Genomic DNA, 25843 nt, shown 5'->3' on the forward strand with positions numbered 1-25843 from the left:
CTAGAGTACCTCCTCATGAGCCTAAGAACAAAATCATAGTTATAAATAAACTTGGGGACGCTCCTAGCCATATTAACCACCTCCTTGATGAAGGAGAGTTTCCCCATATCCTCAAGAAGCAAATCAATACAATGTGCTACACACAGAGTCCAGAACAATGTGTGATGCCTCTCCATAAGCATCCTGTCGGAGACACATAATTAACTGCATTGCCTGTTACGACTTGCACCACATTCCGCACACCAATCTCTTGAATGAACCCATCTAACAACTCACATATCGTTGTTGCATCTTTGATATGTGTTGATGCATCCACTGATTTAATAAACATGGTACCTTTAGGACAATATATCGAGCAATTAACAAGGGTCCTAACCTTCCTATTTGTCCCACCATGAGACATCACTATGCATCCAGAAACTTCCCATGTTTTTTTCAACTCCGCCAATCAAGAGTTGATGTCCTGCTTTTCTACTTGAAGAATTGGCGCCCACAACTCCTCATATGTAGCACTTTTGTAGCCTGGGCCCAAAACAGTGAAAGCATCACACATTGGCTGCCAAAATGGATTGCTTTTGGTGATGTTAAGAGGTAAGTCGCTCCAGAAAAGACACCTCCCCATGACTCTATCTGCTTCTTGCTTCTCCTTTTTTTTAACAATTCATTTTATGGAAGGTTGTGCTCCATGTCCTGTTCTGGGAACAAAAAATTATCCCTTCACACTAGCAATAGCAGGCGATGTTGTGGAGCCTCTCCCACTACCCTCAGCCTCAAAATCAGAAGAAGATATCCCAAAAGATCTACCTGCACATTCAACCTTGTTTCTTTCTGCGTCTTCCTTCTTTCTGTATTTTTCATCAATTGCTTCAAGAGCTTTTTGTATAAGCTCCGCACTAGAAACTATACAAATCCAACATCATGTTTGATGAGTCTAGCCAAATGGTATTTCAATAGCGTAACCCCTCACGTCATCTTGGTCCCACACAATTTGCATGATAGATATGCCCGATTTGTCCCACCATCAAGCTCCCCATACTCCAAAATGGGTCCAAGGCCTTGGTATATTTGAATTTTGTAGTGAGCTAACTCAAACCTAGGGCACCAAAAAAAAAAATTGGAATTAATGATTAAAGTTACTCCACCCATACAAAAAAAAAAGTGATAACCACCTCATTTTCCAAAATAATTTTTTTGCTACATTATTTGCAATGTGAATTCAATGAAAAATGACAATAAGAGGGTGCATTTGAAAGTTAAAAAAATAAATGGAGTTTGCTCTCAAAATATGGAGAAAACCCTTGCATTGGCTCATGGGCATGAAAATCATAGAAAATGGGAAAAAAAAAAATAAAATGTTGGTAGGCAAAGAGGCAAGCAAGAATAACCCTAAATCTATCAAAAAAATCATTAACATAGGGGTTTTTTAGAACATACTTGTTAATGGAAGAAATGAAAATTGTCTCACTATTCTTCAATCTTTGATCAACAAAAAATTTGTCGTTGGTGGCGATAATGGTTATTCCACCCTCAATTCCTCCTTGACAGCAAGCATAGTGCCCTCCCCTTCCTTCTCCAACAATCAGAAAACAAAAATGAGCAAAAAAAATCCGAATTAGGCCTTTTTAGCCACGGCCTAACAGGCCTGGCGATTTTTCTGATCGTTGCGTGATATTTTCCGAAATATCGCAATATTTTTGGGGAGCGAAAATATCGCATTATTTCTTAGGCGATATTTCAACTCCCCAAAAATATCGCAATATTTGCGAAAATCGACGATATTATATACTCTGGTATGATGACATAACAGGAAAGTAGGTCTGAAGGATAAAGTCCTTGTTGAAATTTGGTACCGGAGGGCAAGTGGTTCCCTTAGGCTTTGATCTTTGGCCTAGGGAAAAGTGTCCAAAAGAATTTAATTTTTCTCCTAAAGTAACTTTATAATTTTTATAAAGTTAAATCTAATTTAAAAGTGACTTTAAGTGATAAAGTTACTAAGTCTAATTTTAAAGTGAATTTTATAAAGTCAATGAAAAATTAGAAAGGAAAAGTGACTTTGGAAATAAATGACTAAGTGGGTCTTTATTAAAGTGGGGTGAATTAAAAAATAAAAAGTGAGATTTAAATGAGCATTTAATCTCAGCCTTAGATCTCAATCTATTTCAGCCATTGGATTTAGGGATCACCCAAAAGTCACTTGGATCACCCAAAAGTCACTTGGGGTTAGATTAAAGGAGGAAAAGGTCATTCATTCTTTCATGAGCAGATTGAGAGAAGGAGAGCAAGAGAGCAAGGGAGATTTCTGGACAGTGAGCTGCGGAGTTTCAGCAGCGGAGTTTCAGCAGAGCGGAGTTTCAGCAGCGGAGTTTCAACAGCGAAGTATCAGCAGCGGAGTTTCAGCAGCGGAGTTTCAGCAAGGCTGAGTTTCAGCAAGGCTGAGATAAGTTGTAAAAGTTTGCTTGCTGATTTTTGCTGAATATTTCTCTTACTGTAAAAAGGCATTTTCAGAAATAAAGAAGAGCTCTCAAACTAGTTTTCCCCAAGAGTTGTAGGGGGTTTTTCCAAGGTCAAGTTGACCAAAAATCTCAGTGTTTAAATGTGTTTTAATGGCTGTTTATTACTGCTGATTTTTATTTCTGCAATTTCCAGCATTCTGTAAAATTTCCAGAATTTGTGTTTTCAGCAATATTTATTTTTTCAGCTTGTTAAATGTATGGTTATGGGAAAGGGCATTTAACTATATGGGAGAAATAAGGAGAAACTGAAAACCAGGGTGGGAAATGAGAAATTTCGACATGGTATCAGAGCTTGAGTGCTGAAGGACAGTTTGGAACAGCAAAAGGAAAAATTACAATTGCTGATTTTTTCACTCAGAAAATTCCAGCAAGCTTATTTTTTCATAAACAACAGTTTTATCTTTACTACAGCAGTGCTATTTTTCAGTTTTAGGACAGCAGGACGTCATTGGGATTGAGGGTGGAGGATAGGCTGGATGGGCATACAAATTACAACGTTTGGAAAGAGAGAATGCAAAGTATCTTTGAGGAGGCAGAAGTCTGGAATATCATGGTGCATACCACACAGAAACCTGTTGTTGTGCCCACTGATGCTACTTAGTTGACAGCTTATAATAAAAAGAACAACAAGGGTAAGAGGCTAATTCTAGAAGGAATCAAAGACCATTGCATTCCTCATGTGAGAGAAAAGAGCAATGCCCATGAGATGTGGACAGCATAGTCCAATCTCTACCAAAGTACCAATGAGAACCGGAAGATGGTCCTGAAGGAGAAGCTGAGGAACATTAAGATGGGTAATGATAGTGCAGCTGGATATCTCACAAAGATTACTAATGTGAGAGATGAGTTGGCAGCGATTGGAGAGGCCATTCCACTCACTGAGTTGGTGTGGATTGCAGTGAATGGCCTCCTCCATTCATGGTTGAACTTTGCTGATGGGGTTTGTGCACGTGAGACCCTTCCCACATGGGAGAGGTTTTGGAATGATTGCATTCAGACAGAGATCGGGAAAGGTCAGCTTGAGGCAGCCAAGCCAGTTGAGCAGGATGAGGATGTAGCACTGGTGGCAGGAGGCAAGAAAGGCAAAGGGAAGAAGCAGGCTTCCACAAGCAGTGGTGGGGGCAAAGGCAAAGGTAAAGGTAAACAAGGGAACACAGAAGGACTATTCCAAGGTGAAGTGTTGGAATTGTCAAAAGATGGGACACTATGCAGTTGTGTGTCCGGAGAAGAAGAAGAAGAAGGGGAAGAACTAGGACATGGCAGCTTCAGCAAAGATTGAGGACTTTGCAGATCGTTTTGACCGGGAGTTTGCGTTCACTACGTGTGAGTCCTCTAGTGCAGGATCACCTACCACACAGGTTCAGAGGGAGCATGCATTTCCCTCGCTTAGCGGAGCATCTTCAGGTATCTGGTATGTGGACAATTGGGCTTCACGTCACATGACAGGAGTCCATGAGTACTTCTCAGAGCTTTCAGAGAGTGGCACTGATATAGAGGTAGTACTCGGTGATGACACTGACATTTCAGAGGGAGTCCAAACCTCCCTTGAAAGTGTCAGATGTTCTTTATGTGCCAGGGATGAGGAAGAATCTCATATCCGTCTCAGCTTTGGAGGACAGAGGATATGAGGTACTGTTCAGGGGAGGACAGGTGTTGATGTATCCCAAGGGCACTCCAGCTGATTTAGCGAGAGTGATAGGTGTACGCCATGCAAAGGTATACAAGTTTGCATTCCAGCCCCTTTTGGCATTGAGCAGTAGTACCGACAGCAGAGCTAGCAGTTCTGAGCTGTGTGAGATTTGGCACCGCAGGATGGGACATATGTATCATGGAGCCTTGAGGACATTGCAGGAGATCACTACAGGTGTGCCAGATTTCAGTACTGATCACTTTGATACTTGCAGAGGTTGTGCGATAGACAATTTTGCCAAATCCCCTTTTCCCAGCAGTGACAGTAGAGCGACTGGGATACTTGATTTGATTCATTCTGATGTGAGCGGTCGGATGTCTCATGTTTCCTTGAGTGGATATGAGTACTATGTTTTATTCATTGATTATCACTCCAGGAGGACCTGGATTTATTTCTTGAAGACCAAGAGTGAGGTCTTCGAGCGGTTTCAGGAGTTCAGAGCTCTTGTGTAGACACAGACAGGTCGGAAGATCAAGTCCCTGAGGTCGGACAATGGAGGAGAGTACACCCTTGGAGAGTTTGTTGATTATTGTGCGAAGGCAAACATTAGGAGGGAGTTCACTGTTCCTTACAACCCCCAGCAGAACGGGGTTGCAGAGAGGAAGAACAGATCCATCATAGGGGTTGCCAAAGCCATGTTACATGATCAGGGGTTGCCATTGTTCTTGTGGGCAGAGGCCTGCAACACAGCTGTTTAGTTGCAGAACAGGAGTCCGCATCATGCCTTGGGGCACATGACTCCGGAGGAGGCTTTCTCTGGGAAGAAGCCTGATATTGGTCATCTTCATATCTTTGGATGCATTACATACTCCTATATACCCAAGGAGAAGAGGACCAAACTAGAGCCCACCGCAGAGAAGGGTATCTTTGTGGGCTACAGTGAGACCTCAAAGGCCTTTCGGATTTACATTCCTGCACAGAGGAGAGTTTTTGTCAGACGAGATGTGAAGTTCGAGGAGGACAGGGCCTTTAGGAGGTCACGGGAGTTAGAGTATCTGGATCAGGCAGACCCTCAGCAGCAGTTGAGTCAGTCGTAGGGATCCAGTGGGCAGGGATCAGGAGGATCCGGAGGTACATCTATGAGGATGTCAGGTCCGTCAGTGAGCAGTGGCTCGCCGAGCCAAAGGGGTGGTGCTCCGGGCAGCATGCAAAGCAGTTTACAGAGCAGTTCACTAGGGAGTCCACTGATGGACAGTTCACACGGTACCTCAGCTTCTACAGGTTCAGGTGCAGGCAAGAGGACAGCAGACAGACAGTCAGGAGTTCAGGCTCCTGATGATGATGAGGAGGAGGAGTTTCATTCTCCGGTGGGAGAAGCATGCTCAGGGAAGAGAAAGCCCAAGTGGCTTCAGGACACCTTGAGAGATGCCACATCTGTTGCTGAGCCGAAGAGGCCGGTCAAAGAGAGTAGACCACCTGAGAGGTTTTGTAGCTATATGGCGATGGTTACCAGCATCCTTGACTCTGAGCCTTCTAGCTATGAGGAGGTAGCTAGCCAGCAGGTCTGGAGAGAGGCCATGCAAGAGGAGTATTCTTTTATCATGAAGAATGATGTTTGGGAGGTGGTGCCGAGGCCTGAGGGCAAATCCGTGGTTACTTCCAGATGCCTTTACAAGGTAAAGCATGCTGCATATGGCAGCATTGAGAAATTCAAAGCAAGGTTTGTGGCTAGAGGGTTCTCCCAGGTAGAGGGAGTTGATTATGAGGAGACTTCGCTCCCGTGGCTCGATATACTTCGATCCGCTCCATTATATCGATAGCAGCAAAGATGGGTTGGAAGTTCCACCAGATGGATGTGAAGACCGCATTTCTCAATGGCTTCATACAGGAGGAGGTGTACATTGAGCATCCACAGGGCTTTGAGGTGCATGGGAAGGAGTCCCATGTGTGCAGACTGAAGAAGGCCCTTTATGGCCTGAAGCAAGCTCCCAGAGCTTGGTACTCCAGGATAGATACATATTTGCAGGGAATGGGTTTCACAAAGAGTGAGGCAGATCCCAACCTTTACTTTATTGTGATTAGTGAGGAGTCTCTCATTCTGGTGCTGTATGTGGATGACTTGGTCATTACAGGTGCAGAGAGACTCATAGAGCACTGCAAGAGAGATCTTGCGACGAAGTTTGAGATGAAGGACATCTGCTCGATGCATTACTTTTTGGGTTTGGAGGTGTGGCAGGAGGAGGGGCATTTCTTCCTGGGGCAGGGGAAGTATATTGTGGACATCCTTAGCAGATTCCACATGGAGGATTGTAGACCCATGTCGACACCGATGATCACCAACTGGAAGAAGCTTCATGCTTCGAATTCCGAGTTGGTGGATCCCACATTGTACAGGCAGCTGATTGGTTCCTTGATGTATTTGGTCAACACTAGACCAGATATCTGTTTTGCAATCAACACGATGAGTCAGTTTATGTGTGAGCCTAGGAAGGTTCACTGGGTGGTTGCAAAACACATTTTGCGGTACTTGCAGGGGACAGTGGATTATGGTCTGCACTACAGGCAAGGAGATGGAGTGAGATTGGCAGGATACACTGATTCTGATTGGGCAGGTTGTACTTCTGATATGAAGAGCACTTCAGGGTGTTGTTTTGGGTTGGGTTCAGCAGTAGTGTCATGGTTCAGCCAGAAGCTGCAGTCAGTAGCACTGAGTTCAGCGGAAGCAGAGTATACGGCAGCCAGTCTAGCTAGTTGTGAGGCTATCTGGCTTCGCAAGACGTTGTTTGGCTTATTTGGTCAGCCGTTGAGACCTTCAGTGATTTACTGTGATAATCAGAGTTGCATTAAACTCACGGAGAATCCAGTATTTCATGACAGGTCAAAGCATATCGAGATCAGATATCATTTCATCAGAGACTATGTTCAGAAGGGAGCTGTGAAGCTTGAGTATATTTCCACTGATGAGTAGGTTGCAGATATTCTTACCAAAGCCTTACCACGGGGCAAGCATGTCTACTTCAGAGACAAGATGGGTGTGGTGAGGAACACCTTCCTCGGTAAGAGGGAGTGTTGAAATTTGGTACCGGAGGACAGGTGGTTCCCTTAGGCTTTGATCTTTGGCCTAGGGAAAAGTGTCCAAAAGAATTTAATTTTTCTCCTAAAGTAACTTTATAATTTTTATAAAGTTAAATCTAATTTAAAAGTGACTTTAAGTGATAAAGTTACTAGGTCTAATTTTAAAGTGACTTTTATAAAGTCAATGAAAAATTAGAAAGGAAAAGTGACTTTGGAAATAAATGACTAAGTGGGTATTTATTAAAGTGGGGTGAATTAAAAAATAAAAAGTGAGATTTAAATGAGCATTTAATCTCAGCCTTAGATCTCAATTTATTTCAACCATTGGATTTAGAGATCACCCAAAAGTCACTTGGGGTTAGATTAAAGGAGGAAAAGATCATTCATTCTTTCATGAGCAGATTGAGAGAAGGAGAGCAAGAGAGCAAGGGAGATTTCTGGACAGTGAGCTGCGGAGTTTCAGCTGCGGAGTTTCAACAGAGCGGAGTTTCAGCAGCGGAGTATCAGCAGCAGAGTTTCAACAGCGGAGTTTCAGCAGCGGAGTATCAGCAGGGTGGAGTTTCAGCAAGGCAGAGTTTCAGCAAGGCTGAGATAAGTTGTAAAAGTTTGCTTGCTGATTTTTGCTGAATATTTCTCTTACTGTAAAAAGGCATTTTCAAAAATAAAGAAAAGCTCTCAAACTAGTTTTCCCCAAGAGTTGTAGGGGGTTTTTTCAGGGTCAAGTTGACCAAAAATCTCAGTGTTTAAATGTGTTTTAATGGCTGTTTATTACTGCTGATTTTTATTTCTGCAATTTCCAACATTTTGTAAAATTTTCAGAATTTGTGTTTTCAGCAATATTTATTTTTTCAGCTTGTTAAATGTATGGTTATGGGAAAGGGCATTTAACTATATGGGAGAAATAAGGAGAAACTGAAAATCGGGGTGGGCAATGAGAAATTTCTACAGTCCTTTCGAATGAAGATGCCACAAGAAGCCTGGATGAACGAAAGGAAGATGGGGTATGTATGCTTACATAGATTATTATGAAAGCCACGTCATATGGTTGCAGATAATATGGATTCACTATTTCATCCTAGAAAATATGATCAAGAGAAGAAAGGATCTCCTCCTCTGAAGAACTGCAGCAAAGCACAAGTCGCACTAGACAAAATCAGCATAATATGTTCTCATATGAATCATGAGGAAGCTGACTCCAATCAAGGAACTATGATTGAGGCTCCTGGGAATGAAGTGTGAAAAGATAGGAAGAGATCGTGATAATAAGCAACGAAGGTGGAAGGCATTCAACATCCGAAGTCCAAGAAGATTTGACTAGAATATCTCCCGGAAAGATATGAAGACTCTGATAGAACTCGAAAAAGATAGAGACCCTTGACAATGAATATATGTGGGAGATGTAGCAATTTGCATACAGGATGTTGATACTTGCAGGAAGATGTCATGGTGAAAGATCATCACAAAGGTAACTTTGATTTGAAGTGTTCATTGATTATTTTTGAAATAATATCTGGATGGGCTTCTGTAGGACTGCCAAGGAAAATCTGTGGATGACTTCCAAGTGGACCCTCCAAAAAATATGGCATGAAAGAAAAATGACATGAAGCAAATCCAGATGGAAAACATGATGGATCACTTTCTGATGAGTTGAGAACATGACTAACTCAGTGATAAAAGTGATGGATGACCTATGCCCTATGTAGAAGTTCCCAAAGAGGAAGACTCCTTGATGAAGAAGAAATTCATGACATCGAAGGAAGGAGCTCTTCAAGTAGCTAGATGTTCCAGGATCTCCACATGAGGAGTTGCAATGGGTCCCTAGTTAAGAGGGAGCTTGAAAAGAAGTTTCTTACTTGGAAGAAACTTGGAAATTCCTAAGCACGGAGCTTAGGTACATTCCTTTGAGATAAGAATCAGTACATTCCTTTAATGGAATATGTCCTCCTAGTTTGAAAAGGAGAAATAGACATGTTGTTCTATTATTCACCTAGGAAGACAGAATGGAGGATTGTGTAATCATTTAGCATCCGATGCTCTTTGAGGATGAGATAGGGCATCCAACAGTAAGAGTAGTTGTGGAGGACCGATATTCTTTATGGGGCTGGGGAGTCCAAGAAAAGAATAGTCCTTATGAAGCATATCCTGAGTGAACCCGGGTGGGGTATGTTCCTAGAGAGACAATGATGAGCATGTCTATAAATCATTGGTCTTGCCAGCATTGTGCTCTGATCTTGTGGAGATATAGAGTTGTTAGTCAAGGCATTGCTATATAACAATGTTGGTTGATATGATGTTATACAAATGAGTTACAAATTCGAATTCTTCATATGAGAGATCCTTCAGATTGAGAAAGTCCAAGTACCATTATGAATACCTCCCTAGTTAAGAGGGAACATTGAAAAGCGTAACTAGGTTCGGTCTTCATAATGACATAAATTATGATTTTATATAATGAGATGTAAATAAGAAAAACAAAAATATTTTATTGACTTGCTTCATGGGTTACATGAGCAAGGAATATTGTTTTTGAATCAAGACTCCCATTGAGATTCTTTAGGATTTATTTGTCATCTAGTCATAAAATGTTAGAGCCATTGTCATGTAAATGAAGTCATGTTACACTTTGTAAAAGGTCATCTTGTCTATGTAAAATTATCCTCCAAGAACTTATCATCTATCCTCTTCAAGTCAGCCTACAACAATGAAGGAACTCTCTCGAAGAAGTTGCCCTATCTCCAATAGTCATGTCAGCCTAAAAGACATGAGAAGAAGTGTATATATAGCCTACTCGGCCTCACTTGAAGATACACATTCGACAAGCAACTCGACATGCATTTAGACAAGAAGAAGTGTGAAGGAAAGGGCAAATAGAACAGTGAAGAAGAAGAAGAACAGAAGTACGAAGAAAGGCGAAAGAGGATTCTTCTGGTAATGCGAAGATAGGGTTTCTTCTGGATCAATGAAAATGACTTTCTTCTGGGTCAACGAAAAATGACTTTCTTCTGGGCAATGCAAAGATAAGTTTCTTTTGGTGCAGCGAAGTTTATTTTGTGCAAGCGAAGGAGAAGGATTCTTCTAGGAGGTTGAAATCTAGAGACCGAGTTTCTCTATAAGAGACCAAGTGAAGACCTAGAGATCGAGATTCTTTAGAGGAATTCGAGAAAGAGCAGTGTGAAGAATAGAGACCGAGTTTCTCTAGAAGGAGCCAAGGAGAGTAGTTCAAGATAAAGAAGAAAGGCAAGGAACGGAAGAGGCAGAGCATCAAGGTTAGTGACAAGGTTCTTGTCAGGATAGTAGAGTCAAGGGTTTGTGTCATGGTCTTGGTACTTATCAATTGAAGATCTAGAACAAGAATTTTGATCGGGTTTTCCTCTCAAGAGATCAGAGGTTTTGGCCTTGGCTGAGAAGCCTTCATACTATGTCACTTGTCTTTTATTGTGCAAATTGGTAATTGTCTTGATGAAGAGAAAAATAAGCTAACAAATAAAAAATCATAAGCTAAAAAGTAAAAGTGTATCACAAGAAATTATCAAGCAGAGAAATCTTGTAACTTTGACTGCCCGAGATTTCTCAACAATATCTACTGAAAGACTTTGCTTAATATCTTCCTTTTTTAGAATATCTTGCACACTACATTCTATTTTTGGATGGGGAAAGATCTCTTGGATAGGATAATGTCTACATACCATTTGATATGGTCAACAATTGATTGAGTGTGGATCTAACTACTCCATTAGTTTATAACTTTATAGTAAGAGCAAAGAAAATCCCTCCTTAAAGAGGAGTTTACTTTACATCTGAAAAAGTTGGGAATTTAGAGATTGAGGAATTCTCCCATTAGGATATATTGAACATCTTATTCACAAGTTTAAATGAAGACTAAAGGTATTGCATCTATCTTGTGTGAGGCTTTTTTATGTGTACGATATTTTTCATAGTTGCTTCTTTATTATAGGGAAATCTTCTAGCATTATGAAGGCCTTGTAATGAACTCTGTCATTTGGATGGGTGTAATATCTAGATATAATCTCTCTTACATTTATTGATGTTATTTTTGTCTTGCACCTATCAATTGAGTTGTTGTAAGAGGTAATACAATACCATCTTCAAGACCATATCTTAGAGTAGAACACCTAGCTCTCCAAGGTTAATTTTCAATAAGCTAAGGTTTCTTCGTGGCAATGGAGTAGTCATCATTGACCTTACATATTCAAGCATTCACCCACATAGATTCATTTTTATAAGTGACAAATGGCCTAAACAAATACCTAAGAACTCTTAATAATTTATGCAAGATAGCATTGTGTTGGAAACATAATCCTTTGGAATTATGTGATTTTGGCACATTTGCTTGAGTGGAAGGCAAAAAGGCTCAATTGAAGGTCAACAGTCATGAGAATTCCAAGAGAACTCTTGGAAGATGAAACCTAAGGGTCAATGAAATTGTATTAATGTGTAGCATATGAATAGAATGCATCTCATGTTTATCCTAATATACAGTCTTTTACTTCCTTGAGTGAGTTTGACATGGTATCAAAGTAGGTGCCTTCCTAGCATGTTTAATTGTGTGAGAGCCACGAGTTTTGTAGCCTTTGGGTTTGTGAACCACAAGTTTTGTCGTGACTCGTACTCCTCTTGCAATTTAAGTTTTCCTTTGTGCCTATCTTTATGAGCTAAAAACCCTCGGTGCTTGACACGAGAATACCCCTTAATCTGAGGTCTAAGGTCAGCGTAGGTCCTACTTAGAACCGTTTATGTCATTATAAGCCTATTACCATCACCTTACCTACAAAAGCTAAATGCCTTCAGAGAAAACACGCTAGCAAAAATAAATGACAGCAAAAAAATTGACAATAATGCACACAGGCTCATCAATATCGAGATCAATGTCATATATTTATACATGAGCAGAGGTCTTCCATCTCCAATAATCTCTCAATCATTTCCACAAATCACTCCTTAAATCTCTCAAGACATCTATTACTCAAAATAAAATATTTACAAAATGAGTCATTATTCCAACATTTCTCACCCATAATGATCACTTGGAAATATTCCATGATTATCTCTAAATTTGAAGAACTTTTCCTTAGATAGCGTTTTGGTGAATATATTAGCTACATGTTCCTCCGTTCTGCAGTACTTGAACTTGATCACTCCTTGTTGAACCAATTCTCAAACAAAATGATACTGGATATCAATATGCTTGGCCTTCTTATGAAAATTTGGATTCCTGGTCATCTAAATAGCACTTTGATTATCACATATCCACTGAGTGGGTTGCTCTTATTGCTCATGTAGAACCTCTAAAATTCTTCTCAACCACACTGCTTCACATGTTGTTGTCAGTGTTGCTTTATAGTTTGCTTTTTTCATGGAGAGAGAAATTGTAGGTTGCTTGTTAGTACTCCAAGTAACTGTTGTTGAACTTATATTGAATGAATACCCTGAAGTTTATTTCTTGTCATCCATGCATCTAGCCCAATCTGAATTTGTATAACCAACCAACCTGAAATCTTTTGTATATGTGTATATCAAACCATATCCAATTGTTTCACGCAAATATCTTAAAATTCTCTGTGTTCCTTTCCAATGCAATTCCTTGGGTTCTGCCACAAATCTTGATACCATATTGATTGCAAATAAAATATTTGGTCGAATTGTAGTTAAGTAGAACAAAATTCCAACCAATTGACAATACAAAGTAACATCCACTGAATTGGAGTCATCATGTCCAGATAACTTCAACCCAACTTCCAGAGGAGTTGTCACTAGCTTGAACCCCAATAGTTTGAACCTCTTCAAAATGTCCCAAGCATACTTGGCTTGTGACATGAAATTACCATCTTCCTTCTGCCAAACTTCAATATCCAAGAAATAGTGCAACTCACCAAGATCTATCAACCTCAAACTCACCAATCATATGTGACTTAAATCCTTAAAATAGTTCATCATTGCTCCCTGTGTAGATCAAATCATCAACATATATGACAACTATCAAAATCTCCTCTCTTGACTGAAAGATACAGAGATTGGGCTCAGATAAACTTTTAACTAAGCCATCATCCTAAAAATACTTATCAATTCTTGAATAGCATGCCCTTGGCGCTTGCTTGAGTCCAAATAAGGCCTTCTTCAACTTATAAACATAATCTACTTTTCCTAGCACTTCAAAACCCTCAGGTTGCTCCGCATAAATTTCTTCATCCACATAACGATTCAGAAAAGTTGATTTAATATCCATCTAAAAAATTGGCCATTTGTCCTGTGCAGCTAATGCAAGAACCATCCTGATTGTATCCAGCTTTGCCACTGGGGAAAATGTCTTAGTATAATCAATTCCTTCTTTCTGTGTGTAGCCCTTTGCAACTAAACAAGCCTTGTACTTGTTAATTGTGCCATCTGATTTACTTGGTTTTATAGACCCCCTTAGTGCATGTTAGCACTCTGTAATTTTACGAGGTCGCAGAAGAAAATCACAAAGGTAACCACAAACCAATTTGGAAGTTGGGATCTAGCCCAACCATCTTCAGAGAGGGCTCTCTCTGTGAGATTTAACTTTGTTTGACTTAATATATTAGGCTAGTTATCAATTTCAGATTTGGGTTTTTGTGTTGTAGGGTTGAGATAGTGGAAATTAGGTCATTGGGCAATGGAGTCACAGGTTTAGATTGATCAAATGCAGAGTTTACAGGCTGAACTTACAGGGCAGGGTAGGCAAGTTCATTGGATCCTTTAAGATCTATGGCATGGAGGAGAAGAAAAAGATTCAGCAATCCAATTAAAAGCAGAGCAATTAAGAATTATGTTTTTAATTTTCAGTAGAAAACATAGAAATTATTCATAGCCAGGATCAGAGTGTATCTTTCAACAAATTTTGTTCTTCAACTTTCTATTGAATAATTCAGATCTTAGGAATAACATATGTATAACAGAGAGTAAACAAATTAACAAGGAGAAATGCACTTCACCAATGAAAATGACACAAGAATCCTGTAATGATGGCACTGTATTACTAAAAATCTGATCAATGGTTGCTTTGTGAGCAGCTTTACAATACTAGTTTTGTTCTTCAAACAAATCTCAACCTCTATTACTTCAAATTATGAAGTATTTATAAAAATTATTACAAAAAACTTTGAGTGGAAAATATCTAGAATTAATTACAAAAAATATCTTCAAACTTATTACAAAAATAGAACCAAAATCTAGGAAATCTGAAACTGTTGAAGCTGTTGGCACTATTGTCAAGGATGGTTGTTGATGACTGGACCTGAAAAATAGCAGTAGGTTGTTGATGACTGGACCTGAAAAATAGCAGCATGTTGTTGATGATTGGACCTGAACAATATCACCAAGTTGTTGATGTCCTGGAGATCTGATGACTGATTGTGCATTGTCTTATTCATCATCTTTTGAATACTTTGTTTTGTCACAAAATATTTGGATTTAAATAATATATTTAAATTAATATTTCCAAATATTTAAATGAAATTCATAATTCAAAATTCAAAGTATTTATTAGAATGATTTATAAATCCATCATGTTTTCGAATCCATGTATTGTTTCAAAAATCCATGGCTTGTTTTCTAAATCCATGTATTGTTTCTCTTCCCATGGATTTTGAAACCCATGTGTTGTTTTCAAAAACCATGTCTTGTTTCTCCTTTTACCTTCCCCTGTAAATTTCCTTTTACTCCTGTAAATCTTTGGATGGATTTCCAAAACCATGTGTTGTTTCACCTACAACTGTAAATCAATTTCACCATATACCTATAAATTATTTTTACATCTGTAAGTCTTATTTTACATATCCTCCTATTCGTAAAACTCATTTACATGAAGCTCATTTTTCATATGATCGAAAAATTTCCCCTTTATTTTCTCTCATGAATTTATTTTCTTGCGCCAATGAATTTCTTTTTACCTATAGCTATAAAATTATTTTACTCCTTTGCCCGTCATTTCATTTCACCCACTTTTCCTTCCATTCTTGAATTTCCTCTGAAATCTCGTTTCACATGATCTCTTTCATTCAGCCTCCCATCCACATAGAATTTATTTCATAATCGCATGAAATTCCATTCACGCCACATTTATAAAAGTCAAAACAATACAGCTAGGGGGGGGGGGGGGGGGGTAGTAGGAGGTTTAGGGAAGAGGGGGGGGGAGGGTCCGTTAAAATGTGAGGGTGACAACTGTAAAGGATGGTAAAAGTGAAAACCACTTTTCAAACCCCCCTGGTTAAATGTCGGAACCATTGATTTTAATATGCACACATCTCAAGGCCTTTAACATTGGGGGAATTAATGCATGAGTGTGGGGTGGGCCATAGGCTTCGACTTTTAGATTTATAATGAGTAAACGAATTTTCATGTTTTTTAGAGTTTGGATTTATTCATTTATTTTTTGAATTAATTTTAATAATTCAAAATAAATGATTTCTCACTTCTGCCTTCTTCTGTGCTTTCTGGTGCAGACTTCAACTTGCTCTTGCCTTTGATCCAGGAATTGGATTTGAGTGCATGATATACCGTTGGAAAGCTGCTTTTGAGCTCTTTCTAATGAAAATACTTGTAGTCTGATCTGATTCAAACATTTAAATGCAAAAATCTCCCTAAATCTTAGTACTTGGTGTTGCTTTGGAAATAATTTGCATGATGAGAGATTATTTACAACATCTCAAACATAATAATGATCCGCTATAATCAAGCGATCCTATAAAAAATTATAGGACCCTAACAGTGCCATTTACATCTTTTCCCTTTGGCAATTTGACCGAGTCCCACGTATCATTTTTTACCAAGGCATTCAATTATGATTCCATGGCTTCATTCCATTCTTTCTTTCTTGATGATTCTACATAATCCTATGGTTCATCCATTTCCATTACCTCTGCCATAAGTGCATAATTCACTAGAGAACTATGGGATCTAGTAATCCTTCTTTCAAAATTTCTATCCAATATGTTGCTTTCTAAATGTCCCCTTAACTTCATCTATCTTCATCTATCTATACTGACTTGCAATTTGATTCATCACCAATATTCACTACATCTTTCTTCAATTCAAACTTTACATGTTGTTAAGTTTAGGTATGTTCTAGGCTTAGAGCAATTTATTTCAATTTTCACAGTTAGCTCAATATCTTTTCCAGATTAGCAATCACATCAGCATTAAAGTAAACTACAAATAGAACATAAACATAAATTGCAGAAGATAAGCCAAGACAAGAGGACACAAGATGTGGCGCTAGCCAGGGACAAACACCAATGTGGGGAAACCCCTAATCAATTCTTCTTATATGTTCTTCAATAGTTCAGCACAAAGAGAGAGAGAGAGAGAGAGAGATGGTACATTTACAACAGAGGTCAACACTTTGACTTATCTAGATAAGAGCATAGATCATCTCTAAGAAGATGATACATGAGATCAGTTGAAGACATGCAGCTTCAACTGATTCTCCAAGGTGACTCCTTCACCTATCATCGTGTTACATCTCGTCATCATGCTGCACCCATAATCACAATGTTGCATCTTATCATGCTTCATCAATCATGATAGTACCCATCACTGTACTGCATCATGTACCCTCATGTGCCATTGTTGCACCTTGTTTTGCCACCATGTGCTTGTTGCACCTTGCTTACCATACTGTTGTCCCAATTGCTCTTGCAGCACCATGTCTTGTTGTTGTCCCAATTGCTCTTGCAGCACCATATCTTGTTGTTGTCCCAATTGCTATTGTAGCACTATGTCTTGTTGTTGTCCCAATACTTACTGTTGTCCATGTGCCTTTGTTGCCATGTCACAGTTGTCCCATGTATCTATACAACACTATGTACCTTGCTGTCCCATGTATCTATACAGCACTATGTACCTTGTTGTCCCATATATCTTGACAGCACTATGTACCTTGCTGTCCCATATTTCTTGACAGCACTATGTACCTTGTTATCCCATATATTAGCATTGTTGTACTAGTTTCCTTGCTGTCCCATGCATCTAACTATCTGTCCACAAACAGCCCTATATTCGTTGCATGCTACTATTGATTTCTGCCAAGGGTTTTGTGCATGTACTTCACTGGTTAGGGCACACCAACAAGCCTAACGTATAGGGAGAATACCCCTATTTACCTCGCTGTCCTTAGAGATGACTATGGCCTAGTTAGGAGGTCCTTTCTCTCCCAACAGTTGTTGTAATAGTCCCTTACTGCGTCCCTATAAACAAAGATATACACCCCAATATCATGCATAAAACAATCATGAAACTCACCACTAGTCTACGGCCTGATTTGCATGGTAAGACTGCTCCAATGTGTCACCTCAAGCCATCCTTCTTGCCTCATGCAATGACTAAGAGCTGCAGCTCTTCTTCTCTAAAATCCGCACCCAAAATAGTCCACAAACTCAGACCTACCTCAGCGTTCCTTCTCCAAATTCACAATATATTTCAAACCTTAGGATTGCATTAGGGAATCCAGCATTAGGGTTGCTTTAGGTCTGCATTAGGGCAGCCTTCTATCTGTGTCTAGGGCAGCCTTCCATGTGTGTCTAGGGCAGCCTTCCAAGTGTGTCTAGGGCAGCCTTCCATCTGCATTTAGGGCAACCTTTCATGTGTGTCTAAGGCAACCTTCCATCTGTGTTTAGGGCAGCCTTCCATCTGTGTCTAGGGCAGTTTTCCATCTGCGTCTAGGGCAGCCTTCCATGTGTGTCTAGGGCAGCCTCCCATGTGCGTCTAGGGCAGGCTTCCATGTGTGTCTCGGGCAACCTCTCTTCCTCCAACATCTAGGGCTTCCACTCCTAGATTTCTCTTCCACTAAAACCCAAGACAAGTGGAGAGAAATCAAGATAGAAGTGCGTGTGAAATGACTCTCAAGTCATCTCCTTTTATACTAAAATGTTGAGCACATGTGGGGTTTATTTGGTTGTTGGCCAACCTTGACAAATTGTCTTATAACACAAACAAATTCATAACTCCATGAATACTTATTGGAATCGGATGATCTTTAAATCAATCCTACACCTCTCGATGAGAGGGATCAAAGAAAAATATCAGTTGCCATAAATAAGATGACCCACATGGAGTTTGGCCCTAGTTGCCAATTTTAACACGTGTTCTAGCTAATAGATTCCCTACTCATCAAACACATCTCTACTTGTTATCACCTTCTTTGTTTGAGGATCAAACAACTTGTAACTTCTTGTTTCAATATTGTATCCAATACAGATACACTTCACACTTTTATCATCCAATTTCTTCCTCTTTTCCTTAGGAACATCTGCATATGCAGTACAACCAAAAACTTTCATATGTTCAACACTTTGTTTGTATCCTGACCATGCTTCTTCTGGAGTCAAATTCAACACTACCTTTGTAGGGCATTGATTAAGAGTGTATATTGTTGTGTGTATTGCTTCAGTCCAAAACTCATTTCCAATAGACTTAGTTTTTAGCATGCTTCTAGCCATTTTAACTGTGGTCCTGTTTTTCCTTTCTGCAACACCATTTTGTTGAGAGTATGAATTGGTAAACTCTCGCTTTATTCCATTCTTCTTACAATAACTCAAAAACTCAGTTGACTTGTATTCTCCATCATCATTTGTTCTTAGGGTGAGAATTTTCAGACCACTTTGCTTTTCAACTAAAGCCTTAAACTCAGGAAAATGAGAAAACACTTCAAAATTCTCCTGCAAAAAATACACCTATGACTTCCTAGAATAATCATCAATGACAATAAGAAAGTAACGTGTCTTTCCAAAGGACACAGTCTCCATTGGCACACACAAATCTGAATGCACCAACGCTAGACATTCTCTAGCCTTCCATGTTCTATTTGAGAAACTTTCCCTATGTTGTTTCCCAAAAATACACCCTTCACATACTTCATCATCCAACTTAATATAAGGAAGACCATTGACCATGTTTTTCTTTCTTAGCAACACCAAACTTGAAAATTCAGATGTCACATTTTTCCTTAAGAGTGCCATTTTCCCAGTAAGGGAGTTTTTGTAGGCTGAAGATGATTTATTATTGGAACTGTAGATTTTAAAGGTGGAATCTATGTTTGCATGTGTATGAGATTGGTGTTATTTTGCTTCCAATTTTTATCTTTATTTACATGTTAAAATTCCACCAGTGCTTTTATTCAATAATTCTGCAGCAAGGTATTTACTACAAGATAATTTGCCAGTAGCTGGGGTTAAAAATTAACAAAGAAGTTATATTTTTTAAAAATACACATATATTTCCTCCATTTATTCAAAACATATAACCTACAAATTAGGATATGGAGTCTATTATGTGAAAGACATAGTGTTGCGGGGGAGCGCCCCCCCTCGATCCCGCTCCCAATCCGTGCTTCGGGCGGGAGCGCGCTCCCTAAAAAAAAAAACGCTCCCTGCCTTTTCGGGAGCGTTTAGCCTTTTTTGCAAAAAAATAATTTGCAGTAATGTTCCAAATGCAATTTTTTTCAAAGAAACAAATAAGTTTTGAGTGGAGCAACTTAATGATTAAGCCTATGGCCCTAGTATTGATATGTGATTCATAGTAATGTTAAATTCTTAAAGTAAAAGTGACATCCTCCTTAATCTTCATTTTCATCCTTTTACTTAAATTTTTAACATTACCATGAAATGACTTGGGATGTTTGAGAGTGTTTCCGACCTCATTGGATTTCATATGAAGAAGGTAGAATTTTAGATTTCATTCAAAATCCAGCAAACTTAGTTTCAGGATTTCAGGATTGCAATGTTTCCATTGAATTTTGTCATGTATTAGGGTATGGAACTTGTATTTAATCAAGAGCTCCAATCCCTCTATGTACCTTGATGTTAGTGACATTGATTGTCAAACTCCTCTATCATGACCCTCCTAAAAATGTACGCATCACTCAAACAAATCTTGACTTGACATGCTATGCTTTTTCTATCTTATGTTAATGCTTAGGGGGTGATATTAATGACAAAGATCCCTATACAAATGCAGAGGTAACGACAAAGATACCTCTGGATATTAATGCTTAGAGGGTGATATTAATGACAAAGATCCTGATTTTCCAACAAGACTAAAAAATTAGACATTTCTTGTGGTGGCAAGAGGCCCAAGCATAAGCAATAGATAATAGATTTACTTGTCTTTTCTAGATTTTAGTAGTTTTTATCGATGTTTTAAAACTCCAACTTCGACTTCGACTCAGCCGAGGGTCGACTCCGACTCCGACTCTGACTCCGTATCGACTTAGCCGGCTCGATTTTAATGACTTGGTCGTTGTAAAAAATACATTAATATTTATTTTTTTATAAAACCACATAATTTTAAAGATTTTCATTCATGTTTCCAAACACACAGCATTAGAATATAGATAGAAGACAACATATGATCAAAGTAGGCCCATGAATATATCCATTATATCAAAATGGCACCCAGTGCACTGTCCAATACATACATGATGATGATATAGAGATCAAAACAAAAACACATAACCAAGGAGGCTATAAATGGCCTCTACAACAAAAGTCTGTGACCAGTAATACTAGCTACTGCTAGAGTTGCCAACATCATCTCGCTCAATGTTACTTGGGAGCGGGAGAAAAAGTGGGGAGCAAGAGCGAAAACGGGAGCGGGAGCGACATTTTCAAAAGCTCCTAGTTTGGGAGCGAATCCCAGAGGAGTTTGACAACCGATCTAACATCAAGGTACATAGAGAGATTGGTGCTCTTGATTAAATACGAGTTTCATACCCTAATACATGACAAAATTCAATGGAAACATTGTAATCCTCCAATCCTGAAATCCTAAAAAACTGATAAGTCTACTGGATTTTGAATGAAATCTAAAATTCTACTTTCTCCATATGAAATCCAATGAGGCTGGAACCACTCTCAAACATCCTGATTCATTTCATGGTAATGTTAAAAATTTCAGTAAAAGGATGAAAATGAAGATTAAGGAGAATGTCACTTTTACGTTAAGAATTTAACATTACCATGAATAGCATATCAATACTAGGAGAGGCGAATGGACCCCAAATAGCATTTAACTAATTTAGAAAACACCTTGGAGTCCCCAACACTCAGCTAACAGTTAAAAATTAAAAAAAAAATATGAAAAATCGCATTTTTTTGGGTTACAGGCGGCATTCATTGACTCGGCCGAGTTATTGCAGAACCCGCCGGGTTGACCAAGTCATGACTAACTCAGCCAAGTCATGCAATAACTCGGTCGAGTCAGTCATGACTCGGCCTCCCGTTCCGTTTTTTCTGTCGGGTCACAAAAAATCCCAGCAACTCAGATCAACTCGGTCATTTCGGATTCGATTCGGCCGTTTTTTCAAACATTGGCTTTTATAACTATTGACTCTTTCATATTTATTATGATATTTTTTTAAACAATATATGAAAATTTAAGTTTGAAGCTGGCAATTATAACTCATTAGTAATGAATTATGAATATGATGTTTCAAGAAAGTTGAAAGTTGTTTCATTTCATTTTATAACATTTCATTTCATGTTAGATATTATTGGTTGTAATGGTTACACTTTGCTTACAAGTACAACTTTGGTGATCAATGATGATAAATGTTATATATTGAATTTTGAAAGCTTGAAATTTTAAAATTGATGAATCACGAGACTCAATATGTTGTATGTTACTATGTTACTAACTTGTGGACGTGGTTGATGAAGATTATAACTTCTAAATGATTGTTGTTATATGGTTCAATCTATGCTTTTTTATGTTTTTTATATCTAATTCATAATTCTACATGTTTTTGTTGACATATATGTATCAAAATATAATATTAAAAAATATATATATTATATAAACAACGCTCTAGGATTCGCTCCCAAACCGGGAGCTTTTGAAAATGTCGCTCCCACACCCGTTTTCGCTCCCGCTCCCGCTGCCAAGTAACACTTTCAAAGACAAGTCCATAAGTATCTCAAAAATTCCCCAACTGTTCTCTGAATGTTGTAAATGTTCGTTGGCCAGATTATCAGGGCAGTTTCAGGCTCTGGTCCAATTGCTGACAAAAAAACACCTTTAGCAACTAATCTCTAAGAAGCCAGGAAAAAAATATATATATTCAATAATATATCGCATATCTTAAACACCAAAAAAGATGACAAATCTTGACATTGTGCATTCAAGAATCAACATACAAACTAATTAAAAAACTTTTCCAAAACTTCCATTTCTTATACATCTCCAGATGCATATATCCTAAAGCTGGTGACTTGATAGGACCTATACTCCATAGTCCAAATTTTAATGTTGACCACCACTTGGTAGTTCTAATGAATTTACATAAGAATGATCCATTATCAATAATGTAACTCTGTGAATTAAAAGCATATTATGAGAAATACCGACATCTCTACCTCTGAAACAAGAGTCTTGACATCTTCAATAGCAGATGCTACTCTGGATTCTAGTGAACGTTCATCTTCACGTAACCTGATAATTAAAACAAAATTATTCACAAGGTCACAACTTGCTGCCAAAGATACAATAACACATTACATGTTTGTGTCACCATCATATATTAAATAGAAAATAAAGATATCAAGCAAAAGCAACCTTTCAATCTTTAAATTTGCTTCATCAACCTCTTCCTGGATCCTTCTAAACCGATCCTCCCGTTCATGTTGTTCTGCCTTCAATTTTCAACCAGAAACAATAAATGCAACAAAACGATGCACATACTGCAAAGTAAATATAGGACAAGCACTGTTCTTTCAAATTGTAATATGTTTCACATGAACTAAATGAAGCACAAATTCTCAATGTAAGTACATGGTTATGCAAAGTTGCAAACAAAGTAATGCAAATTTAAAGTACATTTTATCACCAGTATGAGGGAAATATGTAAATAATCATTTCAAGAAAGAATAATGTTTCTGATAATTCCTTTCCCACAAATCATGCTGAACTAGTCTCATTAAACACTGATAATATAAACTGTCCCTTAGGTTCACGGTATTTATGTCCTTTGACTGCAACAAACTCAATGCCTCAAAAAGGAAAACATAAAAACCTGAGTGGTTCTAATGTGCCGTTCTTGAATATCAAGAATCTGCCGCTCTAGAAAGTGAACACGATCAACCATTTTTGCAATAACACCTTTCCTCCTATTCAATTCCTCCTCAAGCTCAACACGCTCCTTGGTTGCCTGAAAAAAATCAGTGAAGCGTCCATATTTACAACTAGCGCAAAAGTTCAAAACCTTTAAGAAATATAGTAAATGAAAACAGTTATCATTAAATAAATTTGATGGTTCCTTCCAGTATGAAGAAAATAAAGTGTTGTAGGAGTGCACAGTGCATCAAGGCCAAGCCTCATATGGTGATATGGAAATGGGAACAGTCAAACAGGTATCTTCCTCCCAGGTTGATGACAGACAAGCAGCCATCAATGGGCACGATTTTATGTAATATCTGCTCTTCATAATGTTTTATAAATTAAACTTTTTTTCTATGTGGTTCACGGACCTAGGAGATCGGTGACTGCTACGTACATGGAATATCTGTACCACAGGCAAATCCACCCTAAGGGATCACTTCCTACTGGCTCAACCACAGAGCCTGACCACAAGGGTGTCAAGAGAATTGAACCAGTGAACACTGAATAGCAAAGGTGTTTTTTAAAGATGGGGACTCAACCAATTAGGCTAACCCTCAAAACTGTTTTGTAAAATAATCTTAGCACCGAATCAGTTTATTTTGTAATGTTTTGTAAAATAATCTTACCATCGAATCAGTTTACTCAGCACTAAACAAGCCAGGTACAAACTTACAAAGGTATACCTCTAGAACAGTCAGACAAGCTCAGTTACTGGATAGCAACTTTGAATAAGCCCACTAACAAAGGTCTGTTACTGGCGTCCAACATCGATTTTGTTCCACAAATCTAAGGGTATAGGGGTCTGCAATAAGTCTGCAATTAAGGGAGGCCAAATCCGCAATCAAGAGGGACAGATCTGAAATCTTTTTCAGAAAAAAAGACACACATCTGAAATCTTCTTCAGATAAAAAAGACACAAATCCGAAATCTTCTTCAACAAAAAAAGAGATCTTTACTAGGCCTGAGGTATGGTCTACAAATAAGTCGAAGTCTTTTCTCCAAAAATCTGACTTTTATAGCCAGATCAGAGGTCTTAAGTCTGTGCCTGTAATAAGTCCGAACTGAAGTCTGCAGCAGGTCGAGATGATGTTTGTAGTAACATGAGTCCCTTCTACAAAGAAATAAAGCCCAAGCACAAGTTAATCTCAGTTGCACAGTGATGTCTTCCAATTTTCGTCCTTTGTAGTCCTTATTTCGTCCTTCTCTTGTTCTTATTTTAGACCAAGTTGATGATGGAATGGTATCTTGTCTCCAATATATATATACACGTTGTATCAAGGAGATGCACCTTTTGGAAGAGGCATATTAGAGCCTACTCAAGTTGGCTTGCCAGTATGACAATTTTTGACATATGCTGAATTCCAAAATTGATTTCTCTTCAACGGTAAGGAATTAGGAGGCATGTGAGTACTTATTGGAAAGCTCTTGACCTCTACAAGTTGATGTAATCTTTTCTCCAAGAACTGATCTCCATTTTTAGCAATTTTAATTTTCTTTCATCATATACATGTTTTTCAAAACAATCCTGTTTGAGGATTTCTTTTCATGGATCTAGGACATCATGTAGCTTATAGATGCTCATTATTTATTAGGTCAACATGGGCAATTTTAGGGTTTCTTCATATTGAACCATGCAAGGGCAAAGACTTAGGGTTTCATTAAATAGCTTTATGACATTGTCTTGCGTAAGGAAACTTTCATACATCTGGGGTTTTCATCTTCAACAAGCAATGTTAGGGTTTCCTCCTAGGGTTTGCAATTAGGGTTAGGGTTTTGCACTTAGGGTTAGGGTTTTGCACTAAGGGTTCGCTTCAGCAATGCACCTAGGATATGTCATCATATTGACATCAATGACAACTTTACCAATAATATGCTCCTCCATTCCCATACATTGTTAACTTTGTCTATTGTGGCTTACTCGACCCTCAGAGAATGTCGGGTTACTATTGGCAGTGCAACCCTTCACTCAATTCGACCCCACGAATCCTTCTATTGACAAACTATCCTCTATGACTACTACACCCTACAATCTATCAAGGATGTCTACATTATCATAATGTGGGGAATAATCTTATGTTACATTGAAGTTGGCTCACAGATGGGGTATCGCATTGAAGGTTATTGAAGGCAAATGTCAAGGACGTATACATTATTATAATGTGGGGAATCATCTTATGTTACATAGAAGTCATCACATGGGTAACCATATTGTTCTTTAAAAATTACATGCAACCATGAACAATAATCCCTAGTTGTTTACAAGTTATAAAGGAGTTGCATATTATAATACATGGAGCCACCACTATAGAGTTGCTTCCTCATTTCAAGAATTCACCATTTATTTCGAATTCACCATATATCTCTGTTCATGGATTGCAACTTCTCATACATTGTTTTTTATAGTTGTAGTTTCCTCAAGTGTTTTCAACATCTATAATACTCTTAGCCATATTTTTGCAATACATGGCAACAAGGAATAAGTATTATTGGTTTGTAC

The 25843-nt window shown here is 38.5% G+C and overlaps 1 protein-coding gene across 2 annotated transcripts in view; it reads right to left on the reverse strand.

Annotated features, from left to right (window-relative positions):
- Window positions 1-25843, reverse strand: part of LOC149199309 (structural maintenance of chromosomes protein 6B-like) — a 423580-nt gene that overhangs the window by 319964 nt on the left and 77773 nt on the right. For both annotated transcript variants that reach the window (XR_016253762.1, XM_089402377.1), the window contains exons 6-8: window positions 23261-23395; window positions 22804-22880; window positions 22605-22680 (exon numbers count right to left, since the gene is read on the reverse strand). Coding sequence is in view for 1 of the 2 variants with exons in the window: in XM_089402377.1 (XP_089258503.1) it covers window positions 22605-22680; window positions 22804-22880; window positions 23261-23395 (288 nt within the window). In the remaining variant the exon portion in view is untranslated. The remainder of the gene's footprint in view (window positions 1-22604; window positions 22681-22803; window positions 22881-23260; window positions 23396-25843) is intronic.

This window comes from Pinus tabuliformis, chromosome 2_1 (assembly GCF_031772625.1).
Source record: "Pinus tabuliformis cultivar Carrire ecotype Pingquan chromosome 2_1, CPIR1, whole genome shotgun sequence".
In the NCBI taxonomy this organism is placed as follows: domain Eukaryota; kingdom Viridiplantae; phylum Streptophyta; class Pinopsida; order Pinales; family Pinaceae; genus Pinus; species Pinus tabuliformis.